Source organism: Triticum aestivum, chromosome 5B (genome assembly GCF_018294505.1).
Source record: "Triticum aestivum cultivar Chinese Spring chromosome 5B, IWGSC CS RefSeq v2.1, whole genome shotgun sequence".
Taxonomy (NCBI): domain Eukaryota; kingdom Viridiplantae; phylum Streptophyta; class Magnoliopsida; order Poales; family Poaceae; genus Triticum; species Triticum aestivum.
In genome coordinates, this window is record NC_057807.1 from 632,091,734 (window position 1) to 632,100,935 (window position 9,202).

The 9,202-nt window shown below is 52.8% G+C and overlaps 1 protein-coding gene across 1 annotated transcript; it reads left to right on the forward strand.

Moving 5' to 3' along the window:
- The first annotated feature begins 2,835 nt into the window (after positions 1-2,835).
- Positions 2,836-4,971, forward strand: LOC123113785 (AAA-ATPase At3g28510). The gene has a single exon (XM_044535097.1). It carries the CDS (start codon positions 3,303-3,305, stop codon positions 4,815-4,817), a length of 1,515 nt encoding a protein of 504 aa, XP_044391032.1. The 5' UTR covers positions 2,836-3,302; the 3' UTR covers positions 4,818-4,971.
- Positions 4,972-9,202: the final 4,231 nt, after the last annotated feature.

The window sequence follows — 9,202 nt, forward strand, 5'->3', positions numbered from 1 at the left end:
GTCTTCTTCTGCTTTTCCGGAGGCCCCTTCGAAACCACACGATTCTCCCACTTCGGATGCTTTTGCAACTCTAACCAGCAATGCATAATGCAAATGGCCTGTTTTTTGGATCTTTGGACTTGTATAAAACAAGTGCCTGGGCTTGCTGCACAAATAAAAAGGATATTAAACTCTCACAAAACATATGAAAGTTTAGAACCAAACTAAAAAGATGGATGCGTACCTGCTGAGCGATAGTCACCCCACTTTGGTTTCTGTTAAGAATTTGCTGATAGTATCCACAAAACTTACTGACTTGTTCATTAATAGTGCTCCAACGACAAGTGATTGCATTTTGAACACGCACCGGCCATGACACTTTCTTGCGCGTGCTGTAGTAATCATAAATCCTACCCCAATACGAATTTGATGATTGATCTGTCCCTATCACAGCATCCAAACTGGTGTGCAACCATGCTGCCACCAACAATTCATCCTCTTGACTAGACCAATTCTTTCCTTTAGTGGATTTTGCTTTGGCAGATGCAGACACTTCTTGAGTTGGTGGCATCTCTTGCTCCCCAACTGGACTATCTGGCACTTGTGGTGATACACCGAAGTTCAACATGTCGAGAAAACGCTTGTCTCCTTCCATCTACAAAAAGTGGCAGAAATTTCATATGACAATACATCAGCAGTAGCATCATACAGGGGCAGCAAAATATCAATCTTCAGCAGTAGCAGCATACATCAGCAGTAGCAGCGTACAGTATCACCAAACTAGCATCAACAATATCAATCTTCAGTGTGCACACATGTTTAGCAGCAAAATTCAGCATGCACACATATTTAGTAGCAGCAGTGGCACCCCCTCCCTCGACCCAAACGCGGCGGCGACGGCGACCCCGCCCTCGACCCAAACCCCCCACCGCAGCGCCCCCTCCCTCCACCCCAATCCCCGAGCAGCGCCCCCACCCACCCCTCCACCCCAACCCCCGAGCGGCGCCCCCTCCCTCGACCCAGACATGGCAGCGGTGGCGACCCATACGCCGCGGCGGCGGCAGCGGCGACCCATATGCGGCGGCGGCAACGGTCAAATCCACAAAGGTTGGATCCTATCCTCTCACCCCTCTCTCGCCGGGAGGAGAAATTGAGCATACCTCGCCTCGGGATGCTGTGGTGTGGCACGACGACGACCTCGCGGCGGCGTCCTCTTCGTCTCCAGAGCAAGCGACTTGGAGGGAGAGAGGGCGACGGAGTTGGCGGGAGGGAGGAAAAGTGTCTGCGGTTGAGCTATGGACGATGCCTTCACATCGTCCAGGCCTGGACATTGTGGAGGTGGATTTAGAAGATGTGCATGTTTGGACATCCATTTACACAAGCTGTTGGAGCTCCATTTTGGGCTCACATTGTGAAAAAGTACTATAGACAATGGTATAGACAAACTATTGGAGATGCTCTAAGACATGGTATGAACAAAGAGGATGAATGGTGTCCCCTAATGTGGGCTCACTTTATTTTTTTTATTGCTGTCACACCTTATGTCGCACAGATAAACATTGAGGGCTCACTTTATTTTTATTTTCTTCTATTGTTTATTGTGTGCACCCTCAATGTGTGCACTAGGCCTTGATAGCATGTCGTTGCAGAGGATGGATATGGTTGACACTCAATGTGTGCAACGACATGCTAGGCATGTCGCTGCTTATATGTTGCGCGTTATTGTCTACTTGGCTCACTTTATTTTATTTTTTTATTGTTTATCTGCGTGCATCCTCAATGTGTGCACCAGGCCTTGATAACATGTCGTTGCAGAGGATAGATATGGTTGACACTCACTCCGTCCTGAATTACTTGTCGTAGAATTTCTGCAACAAGTAATTCGGGGCGGAGGGAGTATTTATGTATTGCCCTTTTCCAATAAAGCAAAAGACATGATAAAAAAGAAGTGTACAGCCAAAATCGCTTGTTTCTTACCAAGTGAGGAGGAAAGAAGTACAGTAACTGGTTCTGAGAGAAACCGACAGTTACATGATACCAAAGGAATGGGCGTGTATTCAGTATTTTGCCATCATAGTTAACTCACATCGCACGACGAATAAAGTTCTTTTGTCAGTCTCGTTTCAATCTGATCTCCATGGGCATGCCCATCGTGTTGTGAGATGATGGAAGGACAGGGCCTCATCTTGCATGATGTTGGTGGCAACAGTAAGAACAACTTGAGGTTTTTTTTTTCTTTGCGAGCGAGGCCAAAATTCAGTGTACAGTGGCGTCGTAGGTGCTACGTCTACATGCATACGTCGCGTTGATCGAACAGCGGTCCCTGTCAGTCACCATCCATCCATCCATCCATTCAGTGTACTAGTTATTAGGTCAATGACTCTGTTAGATGTGTTGATGGACTTTGTTCATGCTGGGCCTGTGTTGGTCCTTTTGGCCGGTTTCAATCGTCTTGTGTAATGCTGTGAACCTGTTTTGTGCTGCCTGTCCTTCGAATTCTGTAAGCCTGGTTTTCAGTAATGAAAATCGGAAGGGAAAAGCCCTTCTTTGATAAAAAAAGATTGATTTACACGCACTGCATTCTCGGAGACCGGAGTGCTACATTCATCCACCGGGAAAGAACAAAAGAATGTCAAATCCAAAAAAAAAAGTGTATACGAGCGAGGCCAAAATGCAGTGTACGGTGGCGTTGTAGGTGCTACGTCTACATGCATACGTCGCGTTGATCGAACAGCGGTCCCTGTCAGTCACCACCATCCATCCATCCATCCATCCATCCATCCAGGCAGGCAGCTTCCGTCGCGCCATGGCGGCCCGTCCGATCCACTTGAGCAACACGAGACGACGAGAGGACCGACTGCAGCGAGTCCAAAAGCGTCGCTGTGTGGCCGGAATCTTTCGCCGGCCTACGGCTAGCCGCCCACTCCACCCGCACTCCTCGTGGCCAATCGATCCACCCATCAGCCGCGCACCGCCATGCCACCGCGGCCTCACCTAGTACCACGGACGACGCCCCGTCATCTGATCGCGACGCCGATCGCATGACGGCACTGCGCTCGTCGCCCGCACGCTCCTTCACGGGTAAGCCAGCGCCCGATCGGTGCAAGAAGACAAATCGCCGTGTCGACCGCCCGCCCGATCACCTTCGCCGCCAAGAAACCGATCGTGCGTCCGTCCACCATAAGTAGGGTCGAGGTCTCGGCCTCGCGTCGATCACCACCAGATACTTGCTTCCATCTTCCATCTCGTTTCAGTTCTGGGTTCTGGCTGGCACGGAGAGAACAGAGAAGAAGAAGAGAAGAGCTCGAGCTAGCCCGCCGGAGATGCGAGGGATGGAGGGGGCGGCGGCGGGGGTGTGGGGCGGGCTCAACTCCGGCGTGGTGCTCAGCCTCATCGCGGTGCTGTGGACGGTGGTGTGGCAGAACCTGCAGCACCTGCAGCTGCAGCACTTCTTCAAGCGCCACCTCGGCCGCCACGCGCGCCGCCTCGCCGCCCTCGTCGACCCCTACCTCTCCGTCACCATCGCCGAGTACGACGGCGGCCGGATGCGCCGCGCCGAGGCCTACGAGGAGGTCAAGGCCTACCTCGCCGCGTCCACCTCGCGCAGCGCGCGCCACCTCCGCGCCGAGGGCGCCCGCGACGCCGACCGCCTCGTGCTCAGCATGGTCGACGGCGAGGAGGTCTCCGACGCGCTGCTGCCCGAGGAGGGCGGCGGGACCGTCTTCTGGTGGGCCTACTCCCGCCCGCCGCCGCAGCAGGACCGGCGCTGGGGCGGCGGAGGCGGAGGCGGGGACGAGGAGAACCGCCTCTTCTTCCTCGACCGCCACCGCGACCAGGTCCTCAACGCCTACCTCCCGCGCGTCCGCCGCCAGGGACGCGCCGTCATGGTGCAGAACCGCCGCCGCAAGCTCTTCACCAACATCTCCACGCACCAGTTCAGCGACGGCGGGTACACGCGCTCCGCCTGGACGCACGTGCCGTTCGAGCACCCCAAGACGTTCGCCACGCTCGCCATGGACCCGGCCAGGAAGAAGGAGGTCATGGACGATCTCGACGCCTTCAAGGCCGGCAAAGAGTGGTACGAGCGCGTCGGCAAGGCGTGGAAGCGCGGCTACCTTCTGCACGGCCCGCCGGGGACGGGCAAGTCGGCCATGATCGCCGCCATGGCCAACCACCTCGACTACGACGTGTACGACATCGAGCTCACCTCCGTGCACTCCAACACCGACCTCCGCAAGCTCTTCATCGGCACCACCAGCAAGTCCATCATCGTGATCGAGGACATCGACTGCTCCCTCGACCTCACCGGCGCGCGCCCCAAGAAGAAGGACGCCGCCGCCGAGGACGAGGACAAGGCCAACAAGGGCGACAAGAAGGGCGCGGCCGACACGAGCAGCAAGGTGACGCTGTCGGGCCTGCTGAACTTCATCGACGGGCTGTGGTCGGCGTGCGGCGGCGAGCGGGTGATCGTGTTCACCACCAACCACCTGGAGAAGCTGGACCCGGCGCTCATCCGGAGGGGCCGCATGGACAAGCACATCGAGATGTCCTACTGCCGCGGCCCGGCGTTCGAGTTCCTGGCCAAGGCCTACCTGGGCGTGGAGGATCACGAGCTGTTCGGCACTGTGGGCGCGCTGCTGCAGGAGGTGGACATGACGCCGGCGGACGTGGCCGAGAACCTGACGCCCAAGAGCGCGGACGACGACGCGGGCGCGTGCCTCAGGGGGCTAGTGGCGGCGCTGGAGAAGGCCAGGGACGACAAGGCCAGCGGCGGCGGCCAGGAGAAGCAGCCGGAGGAAGAGGACGGGGGAGTGGTTGCCGCCGTTGACAAGGAGTGATCGATGGAGCGAGCGAGTCAGAGTAGCTCAGGATCAGGATATCATCATGTGTCAGACACATTTTCTCCCTATTTGTTATTGGAGATGACGTTTATTTCTAGCAAGTAATGATGACGCTTAGAATAATCAGACCCAGATTGGATGTTGGCGGGAATGGAAAGGCTAACGGCCACGTCTATTATAGTTGCTCATTTGGCATTATTAAGCTTCGAAAATGCCAAATGGAAGCCGGATTTAAAAACTTCAAAATCAACTTTTCAGTTTCAAATGTACATTGTTAACTATGTGACTGAGATTTACGAAGAACTCATAACAAAAACTGTAAATCATAAAAGGCTTCGATGCCAAGCTTTTTTACTTGAGCAAAACATCACCCATTCAGCCTGTCGAAAAAGGACAGCACCCAATAATGTAGAAACGGGGACACAATGACAAAAAAAAATAGATGGTTCAACCAAGCGGCCATTTCTTATAACTAGAGCTGGCAACGGGCCATGAGCTGACACGTTCACCCACTACAGGTCACATGTTCCGCAATAATTAAGTTCCGGGAAGAACATCTTCCCGTCGTTAATAATGTACACAAAGAACTGCAGTGCAAGACGTGGCAGATCCAACGGATATACACGGACCACCACTCTGTTTTTTGGAGCTAATATACTTACAAGTAATGAATCAATCAAGATAATAATAATAAGAAGAAACAGTGTTTTTTGAATTATTTACCGAAAAAGGCTTTCGCCCCGCTTTATAAATAAAGCAAACCACCAAGGCCACACAGTATCACAACAGAACACGCACATCACACCCAAGTCCCATGACAAATAGTACAAAGGTTCTGCAGAGGGCACAACTCAACAAGCCCTAAAAGAGAGAGAAAAAGGGGTGGCCAGGCCACAAAGGATCTAATTAGGCTCTGGAGGTGGCGGAGGAAGCGGCGACGTCAAGCGCAGGGCCATCGCACGGAGATCAGCAATGATGGTGGTGATGGCGTCCTGATCCTGTGGGCAGCTAAGAGGCCGCCAAAACTGCAAGAAACCACACATTTTGAACACCGCGTCAGTCGCACGTCAAAGAGGAATACGCTGGATGACAAGCTTATTGCGGACCGTCCACAATATCCAGGTCAGGACCCCGATGGTCAACCACCTAATGTGGCGACTCGCTGGGGGCGAGGTCTGAAGCTCGGCGAAGAGGTCAGGGAAGTTGGTATTGCACCATCTACCACCAGTCACCTTGCGCAGGCAGCTCCAGAGAAACTGGGCAGAAATACACAGGAAGATGTGGTTGGAATCTTCTTCGGTCCCACGGAGAGGCCACAATCCGTCCCCGGGGCCATTGCGCTTTCGCACCTCCACGCCTGAGGGAACACGCCCGTCAATCCATTGCCAAAGGAAGATCCTAATCTTCAGGGGGGAGTCTTATAGACCAGGCCGCCTCCAGAGGGACTTCATGGAAAATCTACCAGAGGCCTCTAGGTGCCAAGATATGCGGTCAAGCGGCGGTGTCAGGTCTGGTTCATTGAGCGCGATGATGTCTAAGAGTACATGCCATGAAGCTATCTCCGAGGGGCCAATGGGGCGCCAGAACGCTAGACGCCCTAAGTCAATAAGGGCCATCTCAACTGAGACCCGAGGGTCCACTGCAATGGAGAATAAGTCTGGGAAGCGGGCCGCGAAGGGGGAGTCTCCAGCCCACCTATCAAACCAGAAAAGGGTGTCCATGCCAGAACCAACTGAGATGGAGGTCCCTATGCGGAGCACAGGCATAAGGTGGATGACGGACTGACAGAACTGAGAGCCTCTGGACCGCTGGCAGAAAGCAAGGGGCTGGCCACAGAGGTATTTGTTCTGGATGATGTGGAGCCAGAGGTCGCCGTCCCCATTGGCGATGCGCCAAAGCCAACGGGTTAGGAGCGTGATGTTCATTTGCTTGGAGGACATGATGCCAAGACCGCCCTGCTCCTTTGGCTTGCAGATTTCTGTCCACCGCACCATGTGGTACTTCTGTTTATCGCTCTCGTCAGATCAGAAGAATCTCGCCTGGACCGAGCCGATCTTATGGTAGAGCGTCTCAGGGAGGCTGTAGAAGCTCATGACGAACAAGAGAAGGCTAGACAGGGAGGGGTTAATGGGGATCGTTCGATCCGCCTTTGACAGTCATCTACCCTGCCAGGGCTCAATGCGGAGGCGGAGTTTGCCCACTGCGGGTCTCAGGTCCGCAACAGAGAGCCGGGAGTCACTAATGGGGATCCCCAAGTAGGTGGTGGGGAAAGTGCCAAGCTAACAGTTAACTCGATTGGCGATACTCTGGCTCTCCTCGTGGGAATAGCCCATCACCATGACCTCACTCTTTGCGAAATTGATCTTGAGACCCGACATCTCTTGGAAGCAGAGCAGGAGGAACTTGACATTCGTGATGTCCGTCGTGGTCCCTTTGACCATGATAATGGTGTCATCGGTGTACTGGAGAAGATAGACACCATTCCCTCCCACCAGGTGAGGGACAAGGCCAAGGATGTGCCCAACGGCTTTTGCCTTGTTGAGAATGGAAGCAAGGGCGTCAACCACCATGTTGAATAGGAATGGGAAGAAAGGATCACCCTGTCTAACTGAAGGAAATATGCCCTAGAGGCAATAATAAAGTTATTATTTATTTCCTCATATAATGATAAATGTTTATTATTCATGCTAGAATTGTATTAACCGGAAACATGATACATGTGTGAATACATAGACAAACATATAGTCACTAGTATGCCTCTACTTGACTAGCTCATTAATCAAAGATGGTTATGTTTTCTAACCATAGACATGTGTTCTCATTTGATTAATGGGATCACATCATTAGGAGAATGATGTGATTGACATGACCCATTCCGTTAGCTTAGCACTTGATCGTTTAGTATATTGCTATTGCTTTCTTCATGACTTATACATGTTCCTGTAACTATGAGATTATGCAACTCCCGTTTATCGGAGGAACACTTTGGGTGCTACCAAACGTCACAACGTAACTGGGTGATTATAAAGGAGTACTACAGGTGTCTCCGAAGGTACATGTTGGGTTGGCGTATTTCGAGATTAGGTTTTGTCACTCCGATTGTCGGAGAGGTATCTCTGGGCCCTCTCGGTAATGCACATCACTATAAGCCTTGCAAGCAATGTAGCTAATGAGTTAGTTACGGAATGATGCATTACGTAACGAGTAAAGAGACTTGCCGGTAACGAGATTGAACTATGTATTGGATACCGACGATCGAATCTAGGGCAAGCAACATACCGACGACAAAGGGAACAACGTATGTTGTTATGCGATTTGACCGATAAAAATCTTCGTAGAATATGTAGGAGCCAATATGGGCATCCAGGTTCCGCTATTGGTTATTGACCGAGAATAGTTCTAGGTCATGTCTACATAGTTCTCGAACCCGTAGGGTCCGCACGCTTAACGTTACGATGACAGTTTTATTATGAGTTTATAAGTTTTGATGTACCGAAGTTTGTTGGGAGTCCCGGATGTGATCATGGACATGACGAGGAGTCTCGAAATGGTCGATACATAAAGATTGATATATTGGACGACTATATTCGGACACCGGAATGGTTCCGGGCGTTTTCGGAAAAAACCGGAGTGACGGAGGGTTACCGGAACCCCCCGGGAGAAGTAATGGGCCTTATGGGCCTTAGTGGAGAGAGAGAGGGGCAGCCAGCATGGGCCGCACGCCCCCTCCCCCTCTGGTCTGAATAGGACTAGGAGAGGGGGGGGGCGGCGCCCCCCTCTTTCCCTCTCCCTCTCCCCCTTCCTTTCCCCCTCCTAATAGGAGTAGGAAAGAGGGAGTCCTACTCCTACTAGGAGGAGGACTCCTCCTCCTTGGCGCGCCCACAAGGGCCGGCCGGCCTCCCCCTTGCTCCTTTATATACGGGGGCAGGGGGGCACCCTAGGACACACAAGTTGATCTTCAAGATCGTTCCTTAGCCGTGTGCGGTGCCCCCCTCCACCATATTCCACCTCGGTCATATCGTCGCAGAGTTTAGGCGAAGCCCTGCGTCGGTAGAACATCAACATCGTCACCACGCCGTCGTGCTGATGGAACTCATCCCCGACACTTTGCTGGATCGGAGTCCAGGGATCGTCATCGAGCTGAACGTGTGCTGAACTCGGAGGTGTCGTACGTTCGGTACTTGGATCGGTCGGATCGTGAAGACATACGACTACATCAACCGCATTGTCATAACGCTTCCGCTTACGTTCTACGAGGGTACGTGGACAATACTCTCCCCTCTTGTTGCTATGCCATCACCATGATCTTGCGTGTGCGTAGGAAATTTTTTGAAATTACTACGTTCCCCAACAGTGGTATCAGAGCCAGGTTTTATGCGTAG

What these genes read in the sequence shown, in the direction of transcription:
- LOC123113785 (XM_044535097.1), top strand. Translation starts at nt 3,303, where the DNA reads ATGCGAGGGATGGAGGGGGCGGCGGCGGGGGTGTGGGGCGGGCTCAAC.